Genomic DNA, 23636 nt, shown 5'->3' with positions numbered 1-23636 from the left:
TGTTTCATAAAGAGCAGATGATTTACATACAGTGTTTCATTTGCTTTGTATTTGCATTCCCACATGAGAAAGGAAGCTGTCAATATGAAGCTTTGGATATCTGAGATGACAGAATTAGAAGAATGTCACTGTCTGAAATGTTTATTTTGACTTGCGAGAATTGAATTATGAATCTGAAACACATCCAGACGATAGCTAGCACAGGAATTAGAGGGGGTTGTCTACATGATTGACGGTTGATCCAGTGCCTTGTAAATGCAAGCCCATTTTCCATTTACCATGTAGGCTATAACATGATGAAATGGCCTGCCATAGACAAGGAATGACGGTCAACATAGGCTAGGTGACTAGGTCTACCAGTAAATTGTACAGAGGATGTTGAGGCTATGTTGTCTGCAGCATAACTTTGAAGCTGTGGTGTTCCATCTGAAAGGAATTCTTAAATTGCCAATTAACAGCCTTTGTGAAAGACTTAGCCTAAGAATCTATAAAATGTAGCTACCTACAAATAGCCTAGTTTTAAATTTGTGAAGTTTTCCTATCTCCAAATTAACTGACAAGTAGACTGTATTTATTTCTGTTTACAGTCACTTTTATTATGTTGTTGCTCAACCTACTTTCGACGCTCTTGAAGTCATCTTTTCTCTCCACCGCGGTTTCCTCCGCACGAGCAGCTGTCAGCCAATGGGCTTTAAGAAGTGGCGACATCTCTGCGATTCAGGAAACCCTCTCCTCCTCCGCCACTCGATAAACCAAGCGAGACTACGTACATCACATTTCCGGTCTCTTTAGTTTCAAAATAAAATCAAAACGGGCTAGTGTTTTTTTCTTTTCTTTTCTTTTTTTCCATTTAGATTTTTTTTTTAAAACATCCTGTGTAAATTACACAAATATATTTCATTAGGGTGTGTAGGACTCTGCACCATTATTGTGTATGAGACCCTATAATAATTGCTTTTGATAAATTCCCTTCCGTGAGTGTAAATTAGGCTATATGTCACGGATTTTATATGAAATTTATACAATATTAGCCTAAATATGCGCAAACTATTGGTCACGTTGTGGGGATGGGGGGAAATCCCAACCTCGTTTTGATAACAGCAAAAGTGGTGTTGACATAAAGAACTAAGGTAGCCTTTCTTTAGCCTACCTAATAGTGAAACTTTACATTTAAAAGGCACACATTTTCAGTGTTGGGGTTGAGATGCTTTTATTTTGAAAGCGATCAAAATATTTCCGGTATTGTCAGCCTTCGCAGTGTGAACCACCTGCCTCCTCGGGTCTTACTGCTGTCTTGAACGGTAGTGATTTATAAGTGGAGCGTTGTGGACCCGCTCGGTGCTTCATCTCCACATATCACCGGTGTATTCGGTGCTGTACCGACCCGTCCACCCGGAGGAGAAGCGGCAGCGGCAGCGGCAGGATGTCTGTGGCCGGGCTGAAGAAGCAGTTCCACAAAGCCAGTCAGGTAGACGCCTGTTATTACCGTTCATAACAACAATTGACTGGATGTGGACCGTGTTCGCAGCTAACGGTGAACGGAACCAGGTTTCAGGTGGTTGTTAAAATATTCAGAGTAAACCAACTTTAAAGCCGTGGCTCACACACTGCGAGGCTGCGTTGTGTTGTGTTGTGTCTCCGCGTACCGCTACTTTCTCACCCAGAGAAGTTGGTGCTGCGGGGACAACGTCACACCGAGCTCCGCTGAGAAATGTTCGAAATGAAAAGAACTCAACAGGGAAACACGCATTTGTAATCTGACGTAATTTACGAAAAAGCTGCTGATTCGGTTCCGTGATCGACCTGTTACAGTTCTTTAGATAAAAGCGCACCGCTTTAATACCGTTTCAGATGTTCTGCCTGGTTCCTGTTCCCGAGCTTGAATCGGTGGGAAATAGCCTAACTGTGATCGCATTATAACGGTGTTTGTTTAATAGTAATAGCAGCAGTTTGACCGAGCTGCAGCAGGCCAGAGGCTTCATGGCAGATTTTATTGTTGTTTAACGGATCGTGATCTCTGAAGGAGAGAGGTCCGTTTCTGAGTCTCCATCTGACACCACGTTGTTTTACTGGCACTTAGGCTACTCATTACAGCTGATCATGGTCTGTCCAGACGTCATCCAACGTCTCTGATGGTCTCGTTATATGTCTTGCCTTCTTGAGGGAGGAGCATGTCCTCTGTGTAGCCTAGTACTGTATAGTCAAGTGTCTCAAATGCACCAGACATCATGTTGGACCATAAACACTGTAACACTTTGAATCAGAGGGGTTGTAGCCTACTTACTGAGCACCCAGTGCAGGTCAGTATAGCACTGCAGCTTCTAAACACCGCTGGGTAATGCTTGGCCTGAAACGCACCATGGTGGGTGGCTGTGAGTAACTGTGAAGTATAGACACGACACAGTGCAGATATAGCATCACAGACCATGGTGGGCCTTGGGTACCGGTTTTTGTCATGATACTGTCAAAATGCACTGAAAAAGTTCATAAAGTAACAAAACAACTTGTAATCATTTTACTCAGTGGAATTCAGATCTGGGCTTTGACTTGGCCGTTCCATGGTGAATTGATTCAGAAGAATGTGTGGAGCGTTTGTGTCAGTTTGTGGACAGATGGTCTCACATTGTCCTCAAGCACCTGCTGATCCAATGGAGACTTGGTAGTGGATTCTGTGATGGTGGGCTGGTGCAGCAAAGCAGAGCCCCAAACCAGGACATTTCCACCCCATGCTTCATAGTTGGTGAAGTTGGGGTTTATGGGGTTCTATTTGCACAAATGCTGTCTTTGGTTTGAATCAGTCACTGAAATCCTCACACGAGACTCTGTGGTTACCTCGGACTAGAATCTGAATCACAAAATCCACACATGACAATATGTAATAGAGAGGATGATGCTCTTGTGTCCTCACAGCAGGGCACGTCTCATGTGGTGCAGCTGCCTCCTGCAGGGATCTAATCCAATCTGATTACTTGTGAAATGTTTCCCATGCTCATGATGAGCTACAGTAAATGTCAACGTGCCACTTCCTGTTTGTGTGTCTGTATGCCCCACACTCCCCTCTCTGCTCTGATTGATGTGTGCTGCTCTTCACAGCCGGTTCCATCAGATAACATGGAGGTCAGGGGTCATATTCACTAACATTCTCATATCAAGAGCTCCTAACTTAGCTTTAAAACTCTTAAAACTAGATTCAGGAAGGTGCTGAGAGCAACTCTGAGCAAGGTGGGGACAGACGGTTTTATCTTATGGCCCTTTTCACACACAGCAGTCATTTAACTCACGTGAAAGAACAACAACAGTCTCAGTACAGATCAGTGGGCGCTGCTGTCGGTGTGTTTTTAAAGTTAGCAGGTTTGATTCACGTGTGGGACGTCGTGCTTGCGACTCTTCCAGTGACGACGCTCTGGCCAATCAGTGCTTAAAGGTATTCAGAAAAGAAAATTGAATTTGAGCCCACTGTGGGTCTTAACCAAGGGGGCAGTTGTCGGTCTGAGAAGTGAAGCTCACTTCCGCGTTCAAAAAAACTGCAATCCCCTCGGCTTCCTCTGGGGGCTGGTGTCAGAAGGGAGCAACTCTCCATAGACCCCCATGTTAAAATCGCCGACTTTACATCCTCAATAAACATGATCAAAGCCTGGTGACATCACGTTTTTTGGTCTCAACCGATAGTTTCTACCCCCGCACACACTCTGAGGGGGGTGAATTTTTTTTCAACTCTACCGTTTTACTGTTATTAGGTTAAAACTCTGGCCAATTAGGGCACGGAAACGTTGAGTGACAGGTCCGGAGCGGTCCGTGGACAGCTGCTTCGACGCCAGTGGGCGGGTTCTCGGCCGCTAAATCCAACATGGCGCTGTTTAGGCCGCCATATTTGAGTCACAAAAACGACTCCCCAAAACCAATCGGTGACGCCACGGATGCTACGTCCATATTTTTTACAGTCTATGGTCTTAACATTAGTGTAATTATTCATCTATCAGACGATGTAGCCCAAACTTTGTGCAAAATAATATTTTCGAGTAAATCAGGGGTGAAAGTGGGGTAGTTTTTTTCCGCATTGGATAATGCAGGCGCACAGATTATACGTCAGCCTGCTCACGATTCATCAGCCACTGATATTGGATCCGTCATCCGTCAATCAAACGTCTGAGAAAAACTAGGAGACTCGTCCACCACCACCGACACAAACTCTCCTCATCCCTACTCCACTCTCCTCCTCCAGATCCCTGCGCTCCATCACTTAGCCTCACAAGGTAGCAAGCTATAACATAGCAAGCCTACTAGCTAACAGTAAGCTAAACACACTCGCACACACACTATACACACACCGAGCTCGGTCCCGCCCCAATATCCCGCCCACTCAGTAAGGACCAATCAAATTTGTTTTCCTTACTCGGGGTAAACTCGTGCGGCAACTCGTGGAAACTCGTGGAAGGAGGCGCAACAAACAGGACAAACGGCCATTTCTGAACACCTTTAATATGTCATCAGATCATGTCAGTGACACTTGAAACACCAGATACAAGTTGTAGTCCAGAGCAAATTGTCACCTGTTTGAATCTATTTATTGTAATCCAAATCAATCTCTCTGATGCTTCTACTATTGTATGGGTCAGGTCAGCGGTGCATGCTGATGCCTATTCAACTTGTCTTGACTAGTAGACAATCTCTGTGTTCCATTCATCTAAGAGAATTATGTCAATAATTAATTAGTAATTTCCCTGGAATCCTGGTGCATCCTGTTTTCTGTCATCTTTCTCTCATCCATCCGATTGGACTGGAAAATGTATCTTGACACTGTAAAAGCTGTAGAGTTTCTGTTATAAGGCATTAACAGCATCAGCTATGTGTTGTCAAATGAATGGTAAATCTAGCAACAACAACCACCAGCACTGCTGTGCTCAGCGAGTGGCAGAAGGTTTGCTCCCCACACGGAGGAGAGAGGCTGTGAGAGGTGCAATGAGAGAAGATCATGTCTCTTCTAACCTCCTGCGATCATGTTACAGTCCTAGCCCACTCTGTCTTTAACTGATGTAGTTAGTGGTAATGTCAGAAGACATTGTGGTTATTAAAGGGATAGTTCAGTTAGTTTTTTTTTTTTAAGTGGGGTTGTATGAAGTAGACAGCTCTCTGCTCTCCCCCAGTTAGCCATACCGGCTCATAGTGCTGGACAGAGACACAGGAGATAAACAGCTGTGAATGGACCCAAACTAACAGAGCATTTTCTCTGCATACAACGAGTCCCATCTCAAAATAATACACCAGCTTACAAGTACGCTAAATACAAACTTTTTATGGACTGTTCAGGGAAAAAATCTATTTATCGGAAACTAAGGCCGCGGTCAGACTGCAGGCAAATCTGATTCAAATCAGACTCACAAGATATCTGACTTGGTGACTGCTCTAAGACTGCAAGGGAATCTCTGCTTCCTCTAAAATGTAAAATGTAAAAAATACAATAAATAAAAAATATTGCAAGTGGTAGGATCATTTGAATATGAACTATTATGAAACAACAGTATAAAGATGTGTACATCAAGGTCTTATACTGATAGTGGCTCCATAGTGGTTGTGTCTTCAGTCCATCTGTCTGGTAATGATTGAGTTTTCCTACCTGGACCCTGTGTCTGTCCACTCTGCTATTTGTGTTGGATGGGACACGGTAGGGATTGGTATTGAAACGATTTTTATAAATAAAATAAGAGGTCAAATGTTAATTCAACAAAATAAATTTTATTCCTTTAAGTATTACAGGGAAATAAATCAAAAAATGAAATAAAGTGCATTCAGTACATAACCACTGCTTACCATCAAAATCACGGCTTTTCTCTCCTCTGTGTTGACGTGTAGTGTGAATGAACGGTTACTAGTGATAGGAACCGATAAGCAGAACTGAAATTAAATCATTCTTATGGGTATTCAGTACCCACCATTTTTGATTCGGTTCCTACTCTGAGCCTATAGGTGTGTCTGTACCAGCTCAGCTTGAAGCTGAACTGTCCTAATAACTGTATTGTCATGAATTGCACTAATACCTTCAGCTGTAGAGCCAACTGTGATGCTAGTCAGGAGCTGTTGTATGCAGCTCTGGAAGAAGCTGTTCATCTGTAGGACTGAGGGCAGACTTCACCTCTAAAACACCTTTGTCCTCTGGAAATGACAATGAAAACACATCAGCTGCATGATCATTCAGTTGAATTATTTAATGCACAAACACTGAGGGGTAATCACATTGAACGTGAACAAAAATGGTGTTGAACTTTTAACATTAAAAAAAAAAAGAAAATTCGATTTGTATAACACTTGTCAAAGGTACTCATACGCTTTACATGAAAAAAAAAAAAAAAAAATCAAACTGAGATGGAGTGAGTGTTAGGACTCGTATGGTTTCCAGAAGAGGTGGGTTTGAGCTGATTTTTAAATGAGTGTATTATCTGAGTTGTGGCTATTAGGAGGGAGGGAGTTCCAGAGGGTCGTGCTCTGTCCCCCAGGGTGCGCTGCCTGGTCCTGGTCCTGGGGTCTGGTGGTCTGAGGTGGCTGGTAAGGGTTATATGATAGTTGGTGACAGATTGGTGGAGCATTTCACAATTTCCGGGTTTTCTGTTGTCTGCCCCAAGTGGAGACCGGCACAGACACGACGCGACGTGTACGCGTATGTTCGATCAAGCAGCAAGTATATCGCGGCCCTAAGGGAGTGACGTTGGAGAAGGTTAGTCGGGTATGGGGGGGCCGAGGTTATTACGGCTTTTTTAGATGATGAAGAGAATTGTGAAGTGGATGTGGTACTGCACCAGGAGCCAGTGAAGGTTTTGAAGGACTTGTTCAGCTCAGCTGTAATGTATCAGACTGGTTTTGTACTTTAGAGAACTCAGTCCTTTTGTTTGAAATAGTAATAATTACCAAAATATAAAATGTTTGTAGTTATTGCATTAGTGGAGTCAGTGCGGACCTGCCCCCTCTAGACAATGCACAGTAAGGTTTATAAAAACAACTGATTTCCTGCAGGCCAATGATTCAGCTCTTTGAAAAGCCCACCACATTGTTTTGAAGGGAAGCCACTTTAAACTCTATGAACACGTGGTTCCTATGTGGTTGTGCTTCATGAGATTTTCCCTCGTACCGACGGTGATTGTGAGTGTGACCTGTGACAGAGTGAACAGGCACAACATCACACTTTATAAAAACTGTCTGCAGTGAAGTCCTTCATCCTCCTCCATCTGCTCCCTGCAGACACACTGTCTGCAACCTGAAATGTTTCATTACTTGTTCAGACTGAATTCCCTCTTTGCAAAGAGCCTCAGACTTTTCTCTGCATCACATTAATTAGTGTGAACCAGTTTTAACACACAGTAAAACCAGAGTTGTTATTAATCTTACTGCTGTTAAGCCCACCTTCTTATTAACCTTCACATCTGAAGTCAGATCTCCTCCATGAGGGTTTAACTTTGTCCAGCACGAGTCAAACTGTTTAATGAGTGTCTCTGTAAGTACTGCCTTTATCTCAGTGTTCAATTAAATATCCTCTTTAAGGGATAGTTCAACATTTTGGCAAACTGGCCTATTGCCATAATCCCTATAGTTATAGTGGTAGGTTAATTACTGTCGGTGCAAGCTGTTTTTAGATCTGCGGGGCAGAGACGCGAGCTGCTCAGCTAACGCAACAGAGGCACGCAGTATTTTTTGGCTGTCTTTCATCAAACTCATCAAATACACAATCCTCTCATGGACAAGTTGTGACCTGCACATTCACCACGCTATGAAATAATAATGTAATGTTACGAGATAGAGTTGTTTTCGAGGCAAATGTGTAGCCAGAACTACATTCCGGGCGGATTGATTTCAAAAACGCAAGTAGTTCCGAGTGTTTGCTTCATATGTTTTTATTCCATAGTGTGGTGAATGTGCAGGTCCCAACTTGTCCATGAGAGGATTGTGTATTTGATGAGTTTTGAGGGATAGGCAAAAGAACCGTTTTGTGAGCAACTCGCTTCTCTGCTCCGCCGATCTAAAAACAGCTTGCACCGACAATCAAAGGTAATGAATCTACCCTAAGACTATAGCAATTATGGCAATAGCCATATTTGCCAAATGTTGAACTATCCCTTTAATAGGAACTTTTTTGTGATTTGATGAATTCTTGATTTTCACACTGCAGCTAACTTGGAGCAGGATACACACTTCGACATACAGTCACAGCGCCACCTTCAGTCAAAAGGAAACATCATGTTTTACTCTTTCATTTACCTTCCCAGCAGGTTGTCCTCTCCTTCTAGCTTGGTCTGCAAATACTCCAAGTCTACTAATATAACAACTGTTCGAAGTGACAGGCAGAGAAGGAACAGTGCTACATCACTAGGCTTTACTGTGTGTAGAAGATGAAGATGTGGAGAGGTCTGTAGAATTAGCCGTTGCAGTGTTAAACAAACTGAAAAGTACATTTTCTCCTAAAGAAGAACGAACAGCCTCAGTAATACAGTAGCTTCAGCTGAACAGCCTGCTCAACATACTTTCAATCTCTCACCTCTTTTCATGAACTCTTTGCTCATTTGGACAGCCTTTCTGTTTTAGACCCACAGCAGTAAGGCAAGGCAAGGCAATTTTATTTGTATAGCCCGTTTTTACAAACAGTTTGTCTCAAAGGGCTTTACATGGCAACAGATGTTGTCAGTTTGAGTCAAGCTTTCACCATCTGTTTTCCTTTGTCTGACTCACCTGGGGGTGGGGGTTTGGGGGGTCTTATCAACCTGGCTGATCATCTGACTGCTATTGTTTTAGTACTGGGACCATTTTTTTTGCACACTATACTGTTTACAATGGCAACAGTGGCAGATTTAACCCAGGAGACTCTTCATATTTGAAACAATTGGTCCTTGATTCCAGGCAAAAGTAGGATTGTATTTTTTATTATCAAACTGAATCGATGTTTTAGACACTTTATTATACACAGTGGTGGGTCAGTGGTTTGCACTGTTGCCCCACACTAGAGTTCTTGGGTTGGGCTACTTCAGGTTAAATGATAACGTAGTGGGCTTGGGCTACGACGGAGTATTAGGGCCACATCTAGAGAAAAAAAAATTCACAGACTTTGAGAATAAAGTTGGAGTTTTACGAGAATAAAGTCATAATATTATGGGAATTGAGTGGCAAATTTATGAGAAAAAAGCAGCGACTTCCTCCAAGTCCACCTGGTTCTTTCTGCAGAACAGATAATTTCTTGCATATTCTTTTCCAAGTCCTGATACTGATGACAATGTGGTGCTGATGTGCCAAGCTCCAGTATGTAGGATTCGTGGTACTGGTAGTACTCTGGTTGAGAAGAGCAACTGTTTGCCTTGTTCCCAGAGAAGCACAGTAGCCTACGTTAATTTGTTGCTGTTGCCAGTACCGTGCTGATACTGTCGGTAGTGGTGCCAAGCAAAGCTCCAGAGCTTGAGCTCTGGGGGGAATCTTGTCGGCCGTGCGGCCCAACACACGGCGCAGGGAGACCGGGCTTGAGTTCGGGCTCTGGAGTTTAGCGGAGCTGCAATGAACCACTTCAAGAAACATTATTTTAAGGTTGAAAAACTACATAATAGGGCTCTCCTTGTTTGTGAAACCTATTAGGGGTGGGAGAAAAAATCGATTCACATAAATATCGCGATATCTTTTTTGACGATTTTTAAATCGATCTTTTTTTTCAAAAATCGATTTTTTTTTTTTTAAACATTTTTTTTTTTTTGATTTTTCTTTTTGAATTTTTAAAAATATTGTGCAATGTGCATTTGTTAACCTTTTTTACATACAGAGAGTACAGGTTTAGAAAAGGGTTATAAGGGTATAAAGTTCACTTTATAATGGAGTATGTTAATTTATAGGCTCCTACAGTATTTGTGTGCAGATAAATGTTAAAAATGCAGACTAAAAATCGAGAGAATCGGCAATATCGTAGAATCGCAATTTAAATCGAATCGCCATCCAAAAAATCGTAGAAGAATCGAATCGGGAGAAAAGCATATCGTCCCAGCCCTAAAACCTATACTGAAGTACAACTTAACAAAATGCTCCACGGCCCTCATTTTAACAACTTTCCTCCTCCAAAACAACAGGTTAAAATATTATGACTTTATTCTCGTAATATTATGACTTTTTTGACGTTTTTTCCCCTCAATGTGGCAGTAATACTCTGTCGTACTTGGGCAGACCTATTGCATACAGATGATGTGAATAATGCTTATGAACAAAGATTAATATTTTGAATGACAAATGTCTATACTGTACCCAAATCTCGCCAAACTGCCAGATCAGCATGTATGTTACCTGCATCATGCCCCACAGACACACAAATAATATGGATGGATGGATGGATGGATGGATGGATGGATGGATGGATGGATGGATGGATGGATGGATGGATGGATGGATGTTAAAATGTGAAAAGATGGAGGCAAAGGAATGAAAATGAGGAAACACCTCTTTCTTGCAGTGATGTTACCAGGCACGTGTCCTGTGTCTCTGATGCGTTCAAATCTGAGAGGACACAGTAAACTCACTCAGGCAAAAACCATCCAACATCACTTCTGTTCTCTGTTCTAATTTGTCATTGTATCATAAAGGCTCTCTCTCTCTCATTTTTTGCTGATCCCTACTTTTCCTCTGTGTGTGTGTGTCTTCACAAAGGAGGAAACAAACACTCGCACTATAAAGACTTGTGTTAAAAGTGCAGGAACAAGGAACTTGCATATCTGTCAACACAGTTGCACAATCCAAACTGTAAATGAACGCACAATCCTGTTGGCTTCTTTCATCTGGGGCTTGAAACAAAAGCTAACATCCTGTCTGTGAAGACCGAAGCTCTCTGGAGAGTCTGTTTTACTCTCTGAACTTTTTATTCACCCTCAGTTCACTGCTCAGGATAATTGCCTTACCTTTACTTTGTGATTGGGTACATGTATTTTTGGACAAACAAGTGCAGATCACTCCACTTTTGATTTTTTCTGTCTAAACTGTTATAACTGCAGTGTTTTTCATGGGTTGAATGATTTGAAAAACTCTCAGGCTGCACCATTCTTACTTACTGTCTACTTCTACTCAATAAAAACATCCAAAAGTCAGAATAATTTAGAAGATGGTTGTTGTGAAGAAGGTATGACAGAGCAGGCGATTGGGTGGATCCAGCCACTAGGGGCACTGCTGCTGATTTTGAGAGAGAAAAGGACCGGTTGATCCGCCGTTTGTGGTTCACACACACACACACACACTACTCTGTGAGTGTACACTGATTACACTGGATTAAAGTGCCATAAAAGGATCGACTGTTTCCTGCTTCATTCTTTATTCAGGTCTTGGGGGAACTTTATAGACTGCGTTCTAACAGACTCACACTGCCATTACAAAACAGAGAATCCAGTCTTTAAACCTCCTTCACAATGGTACAATCCAACATTTACACACAGTGGTTTTAATATTTCTAATATTTTCAAAGGTGATTGATCCAACTCTCCTCCAGTATTCAGCCGGTGGTAGTTCTAGTTGTGTGAATTTCTTAACATTCTGATATGGACATTAGTTACTGTGGGTGAGATCTTAAAGGGTAAAGTGGTTCCCCTTTTGGACATTTTGTCTGCTAAATGCTGTCTTGTTCATGTCGTCCCTGAGTCCGAGTGTTAGTCCATCTCTTCCAGCCATGTGGCAGGGTTGCACAACATATACTGTAACTGCCCTCTATAAATCTCATAACACTGTCTAACATTATATTAGCCTTTAATAATTATCCACAAAACATCGTTCACCAAATGCTGTCCCTCTGTAGCCCCTCTACTTCCCTCCATGATCTCCTCTCTGCTCTTTGTGCAGCTCCTCAGTGAGAAGATCAGTGGGGCTGAGGGGACAAAGCTGGATGAAGACTTCATGGAGATGGAGAGGGTGAGTTCAGGACTACTAACACTTTTTTTTCAGGTTATTGCATGTATAACTCAATCTTCTCTGTCACTGACAATTAGCTGACATGTTTTCCGGGCAAAGAACTTCACTCTCGCCTCCTCCCCCATGAATTCACCAGGAGAGGAAAAAAAAAACGCGATTTCTGATTGGGCTTCTCATAGACGTCAGTAAGAAGCCGAGGACGGGCCATGGGGGAAAAACACCCCACGGCGTACGCGGCAGCGGTAGCTGTGAAACAGGCAAACAGCTGTTTTATTTCCTGCTGTAGCGCTGTTATTACGTCACTTTATTAAGTTTTAATTTAATATTTTTTCATGCGAGAAAGTAACTGTTTAGATCCCCAATGTGCAGTCGGTTTATCCAAATGACGGCTGTTTATAAGTTTGCTCCGATGTTTTTCGGAGAAGTGAAGCTCCACCTGTGGAGAAGCGACCGGAACATCACAGAGCTGCTCGGCCGGCCAACCTCCGTCGTCATCCCGGGGGACAAAATGATCGCTAATTAACTTACCCGCAGGTTTTTAGAGGTTTACCGCTGGCTGGTTAAATTCTTTTTAGGGGCTAAATGTTGGTCTCACTGATGAAATCTAACAATTGTGGCAGTCGCATTAGTTTGTTTGAATGAAAAGAGAAGCTTCATGTGTGTATTGGACAGAGGAGTGGCGCTGTCTGGGACTCTGTATGTACAGAAATCACCACATTTACATCAGTAAATAAATACATGTTTTACAATGAACCGTCCCGCACCTCCCCACACCTGGTGATGGATCCTTTAAGGTCACTGATGAGAGCTGATGTGAATTGAGTACCATCCAAACAGCATCTGCTGCTTCCCTGCGTTCAGCATTGGACACTAGCAAATTTATCTTACAGTTTTCTCAGTCTCTTTAGATCATTTCTGTCTTTATCCTCTCCTGACTATCCATCCATCCAGAGTAATAATCAAGGACCACCCAAACTTTGATGACTTTTTTTTATTTTTCAAATCTGTTAAAGGTGTTATACTGAGCCTAAATTGATGTAGAGTCATATTGGAAAATTCTGGAGTTTGTATGTCGTCAAGTCACTGAACTATAAACTGATTTTAATGTTTTAATTGTCTTTTGTTTTTCAAACATAACTGCAACATCTCCTCTTCACTGTTTTTTCATTCTTGTCCTGCTTCCCACAGAAAATTGAGGTGACCAATAAGTCAGTGTTTGACCTTATGTCCAAAACAACAGAGTACCTCCAGCCTAATCCAGGTGAGATAACATACATCTGATGATACTTTGTTCCTACACCGTTTGCAAAAGGAATCAGATAATGTGAATCAGTAATATTGTGTTATATTCATGGTTTTCCTCCACAGCCTCTCGAGCTAAACTCAACATGCTGAACACAATGTCAAAGATCCGAGGGCAGGTGAAGGCCACTGGCTATCCACAGACTGAAGGCCTGCTGGGAGACTGCATGCTGCGCTACGGTCAAGAGCTGGGAGACTCTGTCTTTGGTACCTGTTCTTAGAAACCACTGACTCTCAGATATCTTAGAAAGTGGCTTTTATACACAATTCCTTATGATGACTTTAACTCTTACTGTCTTACTGATGCTGCTGCTTGTGAACCTGTCCCTTTGGAGCAGGCTTATCCCAGAAACAAGCCTTTGTTTTACACTTTTCTGATCTGATCTGTGCATCTCCACAAAACACATGAAACACGTTGCATATAACAGCAAATCTTGTCATATTCAACATTATCAAAGTATTTATTTCCAGATGTTTCATATTAAATGTGTCGTCTCATTACCAGCACTTGCTGATGGCGAACGCTTTGGTGTAAAGTTTCACTGTAACTGTGAGCTGACACTCAGTGGGCCTAGATTCACACCTGAGAGAGGAAAATCACTAAGCAGAGTCTCCTATCAGCATCTTCTCCTCTGCTGTGTATAAATAGATTTAATTGTTGAATTCAGTAACATGGAGGGGCTTTACATAGTGCAGCCATTCACTCATTGATTCACTCATCCCCTCAATGCTCCTCTCTCTTTCTCTGTCCAGTGTCAGGGGAAATGCATTTTAAAGCCAGGTGTGAATAGATACAGGGCCGTTGTATAGGGGAGAAAGGTGAAAGGGGGCCCAGCGCCCAGTAGGGCCCACAAAAAACCCCAGTAGTCTAATCTTTGTATGACTGAATTATTCTGCTTAGACCCTGACTAATACTCATAGTAATGCTGCTTTAGCATCAAAACAAAGTAGGCTAAAATACTTTTTTTTTTGCCTTGAAAGCAAAAGAAGAAATGTGACATACAACTCATTAACAGAGGTATGGACAAACAACAACCAAAAATAGATAAATACATTAAAGAAGAATAAATAAATAAAAATTACACACACAAAACAAACAAAACAAAACAAAAAACCCTGTATGCTGTTTCATATGGTGCAACAGAAATAGGCTACTAATTCATGTTTAGGCGCAAAAACAACAACAACAAAACAACACTCCACCCTAAAACAAAAAAAACAAAAAGAATATTCAGCTAGGCTATATCCATTTGTCATTGACCAACAAGGTATATGCGATTAAGTAAAGGTCACCCAAACAAATGCCAGCAAAAAGAAAAGCATAATTCTGAACAAATATACACCTCCAAACAATAAACCATATAGCCCAGTAATATAGGCAATAGCATGAGACCAAATAGCTAATGTCTCAAGTTTTGCACCATGAACTTTGGCTGTAGAGTTTTCCAACAGACAAATATCGTAAAACAATGCAACCCAGACTTTATTCATTACAATACTTGGTTCAAACCAACTTTTAAGAGGCTAAATAAAAAATGATAATACATACGTACAGTAGTCTAAGAAAAAAAGTGGAAAAGTCAGGGGCCCACTTTAGTATTCTGTCAGGGGGCCCAGAATTCCTAGCAACGGCCCTGAATATACTGTATATACTTCCAGCTGCTCCAGGTCTGAAAAGGACCACAGATAAACAGCAGCAGAAAAACCTAGAAAAGATGGTGATAGTCAAACAATCTCTCATAGTTTTTTAAGTCTTTAAAGCCTTTATTTACAGGATAGATGGAAAGAGAGAGAGAGGGGAATGACACGCAGCAAAAGGCCGCCAGATGTAATCGAACCCCGGGCCACTGCAGCGAGGACTATAGCCTCTGTTTATAGATCACCTGCTCTACCCAGCGAGCTATGCTATGTCCCAATTTGTCATAGTTTAACACAAGTGGTTTGTCTCTGTCCCTCAGGCTGCGCTCTCGTGGATATGGGTGAAGCTATGAGGCAGATGGCAAATGTGAAGGACGCCTTGGACATAAATGTCAAACAGAACTTTATCGACCCCCTGCAGACTCTACAGGATAAGGACCTCAAAGAGATCATGGTACTTTATAGCAGCATGTTCCCTGTAACTAAAAAGATACGGTGACCCGAGCAGGATGCCTCTGGACTGATCGGCATGTCAGACAGTGTGTGAGATAGATGTGTGTGTGTCTGTTTGCAGCACCACCTGAAGAAGCTGGAGGGCCGGCGGTTAGACTTTGACTACAAGAAGAAGCGTCAGGGGAAAATCCCCGATGAGGAGATTCGTCAGGCTGTGGAGAAGTTTGAGGAGAGCAAAGAGCTGGCTGAGAGGAGCATGTTCAACTTCCTGGAGAACGATGTAAGAGCCGAGGATCCAAACAAACACCATCTTATTACAAGAGAATGTCAACATACTGCACTATAGCAGGCAAATTAAACAAAATAGTTTGACCTGAAGGTTGAATATATTCATTCATTTATTGTTTTATCTCATCATATATTATATGTTATGAGATTTCATTTGTTAATTAGGGGCCAGACAGCGTAAACTGCCGGGAACCTATTGTCTTCTTCTTCTTAAATCCTACTTCCCATACATGAAAAATCACCAAACCTTGCACAAAGCTCCATTCCCATGCCAGATTTACTCAACTGTCAATATTCCTCATGTGGGTGGGGGGCACAATAAGTGTTTAAATTGAAAAACTTTGAAAATCCCTACCAAAGCAACCGTATGTGCTACTGTACAGTTTTGCAGCTTTCACCAAAATGTAGCCCCACTACTTTTGTCCACTTAAACTGAGTGCAACTTATGAAGTCCATCACTCTGTTTTTCTTTTTTTTTTCAAAAACTGTTTGGAGTCGTGGTTGATGAAGTTTGGCAAATATCAGAATTCTATCTAAAAAAAACTGAATTTTCTACAACATTTTGAATTCTGTTCCCAACTGCAGTCAATGGAAGAGTGGCATTTTTAAACATTAGATTTTCTCTTATGAAGCAAAAACTAAAAAGTATCGTTAAAAACAAATCACCAACATTTCCATGCTGTCAATGTGCAATATATATATATATATATATATATATATATATATATATATATATATATATATATATATATATATATCAGATTTTTGTCTTGATAACTGAATTTTTTGACATATTAACAATTTTTGAAACCTGCCTTGACAACTGATGGTCTGTGACTCCATTCGTGAAGCTACACACCAGGTCTCATTCCAGACAATTAGCTTAATAAGTTAAGAGGATGGTTCTTGGTGTCAGAAGTTGTGACTTCAAGACTTAGACAAGGCTGAATAGATATTGTAATGCTGATGTTCTTGTTGTCTTCCTATTTTGTCGGCAGCTTTAATTCCTTTGTAATCATAAAAAATAGATTTTATTATTATTATTATTATTATTTATTGATATATAAGAACATAGTGGTAATTCTTTAGCTTTTTGTTGTTTTAGGGGAATATGAGAAACGATCCACAGACGTTGATACCTCAACCTTTGTATTGTGTGTGTGTGTGTGTGGGGACATGGCCAACAGGTGGAGCAGGTGAGCCAGCTGTCAGCACTGATCGAGGCAGCCTTAGAATACCACCGGCAGTCGAGTGAGATCCTGGAGGAGCTGAGTCGGAGGCTGCAGAGTCGGTGAGTCCATGTGCAGGGTTCAGCTCATGTGGAGAAGGTAGAACAGTATGTACAGTACTGTATGTCTACATGCTGAATGTGTTGTGTGAATAACACAGCATGTGTCACAAATCTGTGTTCTGTCCACCATTTCACAACTGTGCCTGATAATGACAGCATCAAAGTACCAATTGTTGTCTTGAGGTGTATCAGTGTTCATTCATACCATTCATGTGGAGTTGGGTTTCTGTTATCTGGTATTTACCGGACTTTGACCAGTAAAATCTGCAGATTTCAGGTCAAAATGTCTGGTGAAAGTATTCCCTCTAAGCACAATTTGAATTTTATTAAAATGGGCAATTTCCACATGTCATTTTATTGAACTTTTTTAAAATTAAATCTTATTTTTTAAGAATGTGTAGGCCAGGCCGTAGCGGGAGTGGTCGGGCATGTCGAAACAAGACGATCTTAGAAATAATTTTTTGAAACCAAACAGGTCTAAGGAGCAGGATTATGATGAGTTTTGGCCTTGTGTCCAATATTTCCAGATTTTTGTAGGTCAAGGTCAGGGTGACTTCACAAAACCTCAAAAAACAATTATGACAAAATTTCACACAAAATATTAATTTACTGGATAACCTTGAAGCCCTGACGTACTCTGAGTGGAGAAGGCAGATTTTTAATCCTGTTGAAAAACCTCGTGAACGACTGGAAAAACCTGGTACTGTATATTTAAAGAAACACTTCGTCTAAATCATGACGCCAACCTGCTCTTTCCATCCCAGGATATCCACAGCCAGCAGCCAACCCAGGAGAGAGTTCAAACCAAAGTCGATCAGGAGCAGCATGGAGACTCTGGACAACAGTCAGCAGAACGGCCTGTCCTACAGCTCCTCAGTCAAATCCACCGGTACAGCTGCCACACATCTGTCCCCCCCCTGTATCTGTGTTCTCTCTTCTTTTCTGTGATGTTCCCTGTCAGCACCATCTTCACTGTTTGCTTTGAGTTGGCATGTACACTTTTTTTTCCTGTTGTCCCTCACAGATTTCCAGAGCAACGACACAATTACTGCAAAAAGTAGGTATTCCTCTGTAGAGGGGTCAGGTCTGAGGCTTTTGCTTTCTCCTCCTCAACTGGCATTGATGTCTCCAGATATAATGATTCTGGGTCATGTGTAAGCTCAGCAACAATGCCTGTTCAGTGAGCAGAAATCAAACTTGAGCTGTCAGTGTATAGGTAAAGACTTTAGAATGTGTACTCAAAGGTTGGATATGGAGAAGGCGTATTAAAAGCTATATTTTATCAAAAATAATACATCCACATGGTGCAGAATACAAGTATTAGTAGGAATTATTTTTCTGTCGTTGCAATTCTTACCTCTGATCAATAAACGGTGGTATTCTGCTCATTCTCCATATTCAACCTATAACATACAGTGTGAGCACAGTAGTGTGTGTGAGTCTGGAATTCAGTCCAATCTTCAGACAAGAATTCTCCTGATAAATCTTCAAAATGAATTTCCCTTTGGGGATTAAAAAGTAAATTTCGTATTGTATTGTATTTCTTTAATAACTGAAAATACTGCGATCAGGCTGATGATCATCATTTCCGAGAATAATTTAAAAAAATAATTATTTATAATACGGTAAGTGAGTAGCCTAAGTAAGTTAGTAAGAAGGTAAGTAATGTAGCTCGTACAAGTTTTGTATTTTCATCCATTTAATTTCATAATTTACTTTAAGTTCTCGTTTCTTCAATGTCATCAAAAATCCTTGCATTATCATTGGATCACTTGTAACTGTGTGGACAGCTGTAGTTGTTTGTTCCTGGTCCATTTGACCGCTCTCCAAGTAACCTTGACTCAAACACCATATGATATGTGGTGTAGTGTGTGGCACTAGAGGAACTAGGTCTGTTCCTATAAAGGTAGAGTCTGGAGGTTTTTGCTCAAAAATAAACATTAGACTCATACAAATGAAATCTGTCTTAATCATCATCACCTATGGACTTCTGATCCTGTGTGGTGGTGACTGTCTGTAGCGCCCCCTCCCCACGCCTGTATTTTGTTCTTTTGCTTTGTTTTGTTGTGCACGGGGACGTTTCTGGGTGGAGAGTCGTGTTTTCTCTCCAGCCAATGACAGAGCTCAGCTGAAGCTCCATGCAGCAGAGTAGGAGGGCTCAGGGCTGCTAGCTGTCCCAGATGCTAGCGAGTGCTAGCGGTGGATGCTATCAGCCACCTTTAACACCCGCTAGCGCAACGCTAACTTCCGCTAGAGGTGGCGGCTAGCATCCGCCGCTAGCACCCGCTACCCAGCTCACCACAGTGGCCCTCCTACTCGTTGCAGCAAAATTCTCGAGGCTCCTGTTCGGTGAGGGCCGGGTATCGAGAGGAGGGGCCCAGTTTAAATGTTTTGTTAACAAACTGCAACGAACAACCTCCAGACTCTACCTTTAACTATGAAAACCTGTTCCCCTCTTTCAATCTCTCCTTCACTCCCACTGATTGGGATTCATTATTGTTCAGGTCTCTTAAATAGTTTTGTTGGGCTTTCATAGGCCTGCCTCTCCTGTATTGACCACTAGTCATTGTAGCATGAATCACATGCACTTTTTTCACATCAGGCATAATTTCTTCATTGTGTGCTGAGTTTATACTTTTGTGTTGTTGTCATGTGCTCAACTCCATCTCCATGTGTCCTTCCATCTCACCTAGCTGATCATATCACCCCTGTCCCACTGTCATGGCCAGAGAGCCCCACTACCAATGGCAATCTTCACCGTGAGTAACAATCCTGGCTATGCAGTGTATGTGCGTATGTGTGTGTGTGAGTGTGAGTGAGTTTGATTTGATGTAAACTTACTGTCATTCCGACAAATTTTCAGATTCTTCATCAGTGGATGTATTGGTAACGCTTTATGTTAAGGTCCTTGTAATAAGCGTTAGTTAATAGGTAATAAGGCCCTTATAAGTGATTACAAGATGCTTAATAAGACATTGTTCTCGCTTTAGATCCGGTACCTGCAAAAACCACAGTTAACTGTAAACAAGTGCATAGTTAACTTATAATAGATGAGCAATAAAGTATATATTAATGTTTATAAATCAAACAAAAAAAGATTAATTAAAGCAGAAGTAAGTGGTCCGGTCGTTTTCGCTAATGCTGCGTTCCAGGCAAGCTTTTGAAATCGTAAATTACAGCTTCAAGTCACAACTTACGACTTTGTAGCGTTCCAGGCAACCCACTCGTGTTTTTCCGACCTGTTTTACCGGTGAAAGTCACTATAACGGCCACTCGTAACTTCCGACCGGTGAACTCGTACCAGATCGAACTGGTACCACTTCACGGTCGGAAAAATATGAGTTTCCTTGAACGCACCATAACAGTCCTCGTCCCTACGTCGCCACATTCAAGGCGTCCCTTGGCTGCACACACAGCCCTGCATGCCGTTCTCTCTCCTCATTGGATAAAAACTGTAGGATACGAGAAATGTTTTCTCCTCGGCTCAGAGCAGAGCAGAGGGACTGACAGACCCGTGTTTCAGACCAAACACTCTATGTAAGTGATTGCTGTCGGAAGATATAACTATTTAAGACTTATATTAACACAAATATCATCACTTACTTCTGCTTTAAGGCATGACAAAGACATCATCGTTGGGCTAGTTGACTCAATATATGTGTTTGTAATGTTATTATGAACAATTATAAGATACTCATGAGGATTTTATTAATGTTCTTAAGCATCAACAAACAGTTACTAAGTTTATTATAAGTTATTATAAATCTCTTATAGTCTGCTATTAACTATATTATAATGACACTATTAATACATACATAGTCTTATAAACGCATAATAATGTTAATAAGCATCTTGTAATCACTTATAAGGGCCTTATTACCTATTAACTAATGCTTATTACAAGGACCTTAAAGGGATAGTTCACCCTAGAATGATATTAAGGGCTGGAAGAATTATCAGAGTCCACCGTCCCTTCTCTGAGTTACAGGGGGTCTTGGCGTAGCAGTGCATTTCAATGCAACGGTTGCAAAGGGACACCAGAGCTCTTCGTAAAAAAAAACACACAAAAAAACATCCAAATACCTCCATGATGCTCGTATGTAATGTCCGTCTTGTGCTGAAGCCCCAAATTGCGTAATTGTCCCGAAAAAAAATTTAATAAGTCTATATTTTAAGCTTGTTTGTAGCGGAAGCTTCTCGAAGCTCCTCTTCCTGGTCCGTCCAAATCTCGCGTGATTTGCGCCGGCGTCAGTGCGGTTACTGCGAATCACGCGAGATTTGGACATTTTGCACAAGACGGACATTACATACGAGCATCATGGAGGTATTTGGATGTTTTTTTGTGTGTGTTTTTTTACGAAGAGCTCTGGTGTCCCTTTGCAACCGTTGCATTGAAATGCACTGCTACGCCGAGACCCCCTGTAACTAAGAGAAAGAGACGGTGGACTCTGAAAATTCTTCCAGCCCTTAGTCAACATGAGGGTGAGTAGATAATGAGCGAAATATCATTCTAGGGTGAACTATCCCTTTAATATGAAGCGTTACCGATGTAGGTAACACAGTTGTCATGGTGATTTCACATCATTTGTATTGAGTACTCACAACTGGTGAAAGTCCATCCATCAAGGTCCTCTTATTAATGTCATCATGCTATTAATGCTAGCTGCTCAAAAGAACCACATCACTGAAGAGAATAGCAGCTTCCATCAGTAACGTGCAACATGATGCAGATGCCATGTCTCAAAAATGACTCCATGATGTCCCGGTGTTTTTGGTGCAGAACTGGAGCTGTTGGACCAGCCGTGCTGCCGCTCCCTCTATGACTTTGAGCCCGAGAACGAGGGCGAGCTGGGCTTTAAAGAGGGCGACATCATCATCCTCACCAACCAGATAGACGAGAACTGGTACGAGGGCATGATCAACGGTGAATCTGGCTTCTTTCCCATCAACTACGTAGAGGTGATCGTTCCCCTGCCTCAATGAAGACCCCGGGTCCACCGCTGACTCCCTCCTGCCTCATCACATTCCGCCTGTGTCCTCGGCTCCTCGCGGGCCTCAACGTTCACAGGGCCAGATCAGACTGCAGCTGAAACAAATCTTCTGTCTTGTGATTTTAAAAGCGAGCCAGAGAGGTAGAATTGCCCCCATACTGACATAAGAGCAGATGTCAAGCCATTGGGCTCTAATTTCGTAGACCCCGCCCCGAGGGGGTGTGTCCAGGCACATTTTGCAAGTTTCGTGCACGGCGCAACCTGGCGCAAGTACTCCTCTGTCCCTCCCACTGGCACAAGTGGGAAAGAGGGAGGAGAGAAGGTGTGAGTGGGTTTAACACAGCCGAGTCAGATCTTCACCAATCAAATGAGCTCCTCTCCTCACCTTTAAATGCGCTGCAGTGAGGTGCACTGCAATTTTGTCATTTTATATTCCAACATTGACGAAGGAGACAGCCAAACATTTTCTAGTGAGGAAACTGATGTTCTTGGTCCAGGAGGTCCAAGCTCACAGTGGCAAAATATATGGTAACACAAACAGACCTCCACAGACTGATGAAGCAGAAGTAGTCTGGGAGGAGGTCACTGATATCGTTAATCAGGTTTGCCCTGATACACTGAGAACTGGTGACCAGTGTAAAAAAAAACCCAACTCACATTTATTACCTATATTTAAACCCCGTCTAACAAATCTGGCTGTTTGTGGTTGGCTGAGAGAGATGATAGTTTGTTTTTAGTTTTTCATTAGTTTGCATCACAGTTTCATCTGTGTTACTGTAATTCAGTCAGGTTGGGTTTCCATTACACGTGCCAACTGCCATCAGATGTGATGGGACAATCTATATAGATATAAATCTATGTGGTGATTCAGATAGTTGCATTGAATAGTGGTTGTTGTGATTATTTATTGCATTGAAATGTGCCTGACATTCTGGAATCCTGTCTGTGAGGTTTTGGTGATGTGTGCACACTGTGCGCCGGTCAGCCAAACTACCACGAGACCGGCTCTGCTGAAAGTAGACCAGGTTGGAGGAGCTGGAGAGCTTTCAGTGCTCCTTCGGCACTGTCACTGCGCCAAGCTGAATCTGTCGCCTGCTGCACCGCCACACCCATTCGGCGCACCTCGGTCTACCGAATTGCCAAATTTGGTGTGCATAGTGTTGTGCCGGACGAAATCACCACTGCGCAGGCTGCACCACGAAATTAGAGCCCATTAAGTGTGACTCCTGCCTTGTTGGACCGTCGGCGTCCTCTGGGTCTGACTGAGGTCAGTCATCTTCAGATGAGGCTTCTTCCTCTTCATCATAAACCGAGGCTCCAACCTTTGTTAAAAGTGTAACACTGAACATCTCGACTGCATTGCTAGATCGCAACAATCAAATGACGTGCTTTTATATGCATTCTAGTCACATAGGGAACATTATGCATTCTAGGATCTGTTTAATCGCCTTAAATTGTCTTATAGTTAACCACAATGTTGAAGAAGGTGTACTTGACAATTAGTTGTTACACATTACACTGAGCACAGATTATCTCACCAACATAAATCAATCAAGAATGATTGTGCTGGTGTCTACAGGGCTGGTTCACCCAAATGAATTCCTTTCGTGGTGCTGAAAACGTTGAACAAAGACAATTATAGAAATGCCACAAGTGACCAGGACGACAGGATTATTTTAATTTGAGTAAAGCAGACTGGGTTGAAGTCAGTTTGTTATAGAAAACAAACACAATTACCACTGGCCAAGAAGACGGTGTGCACCACCAGAGTC

The 23636-nt window shown here is 42.0% G+C and overlaps 1 protein-coding gene across 1 annotated transcript; it reads left to right on the top strand.

The window, feature by feature from the left end:
• Window positions 1-1337: 1337 nt before the first annotated feature.
• On the top strand, window positions 1338-22737 carry sh3gl3a (SH3-domain GRB2-like 3a). Its single transcript, XM_083969335.1, has 11 exons — window positions 1338-1468; window positions 11833-11901; window positions 13090-13162; window positions 13270-13410; window positions 15162-15295; window positions 15416-15574; window positions 16770-16873; window positions 17638-17762; window positions 17898-17930; window positions 19567-19632; window positions 21654-22737. Exons 1-11 carry the CDS (start codon window positions 1424-1426, stop codon window positions 21854-21856), a joined length of 1152 nt encoding a protein of 383 aa, XP_083825461.1. The 5' UTR covers window positions 1338-1423; the 3' UTR covers window positions 21857-22737.
• Window positions 22738-23636: the final 899 nt, after the last annotated feature.

The sequence above is a fragment of the Trachurus trachurus genome (genome assembly GCF_905171665.1).
Source record: "Trachurus trachurus genome assembly, chromosome: 3".
Lineage (NCBI taxonomy): Eukaryota > Metazoa > Chordata > Actinopteri > Carangiformes > Carangidae > Trachurus > Trachurus trachurus.
This window is presented reverse-complemented; position numbering and strand designations above follow the sequence as displayed.

Coding starts and splice junctions, on each gene's coding strand:
- sh3gl3a (XM_083969335.1), top strand. CDS start 1,424: ATGTCTGTGGCCGGGCTGAAGAAGCAGTTCCACAAAGCCAGTCAG. Junction 13,163..13,269: donor GTACCTCCAGCCTAATCCAG/GTGAGATAACAT, acceptor TTTCCTCCACAG/CCTCTCGAGCTAAACTCAAC. Junction 17,931..19,566: donor CGACACAATTACTGCAAAAA/GTAGGTATTCCT, acceptor CATCTCACCTAG/CTGATCATATCACCCCTGTC.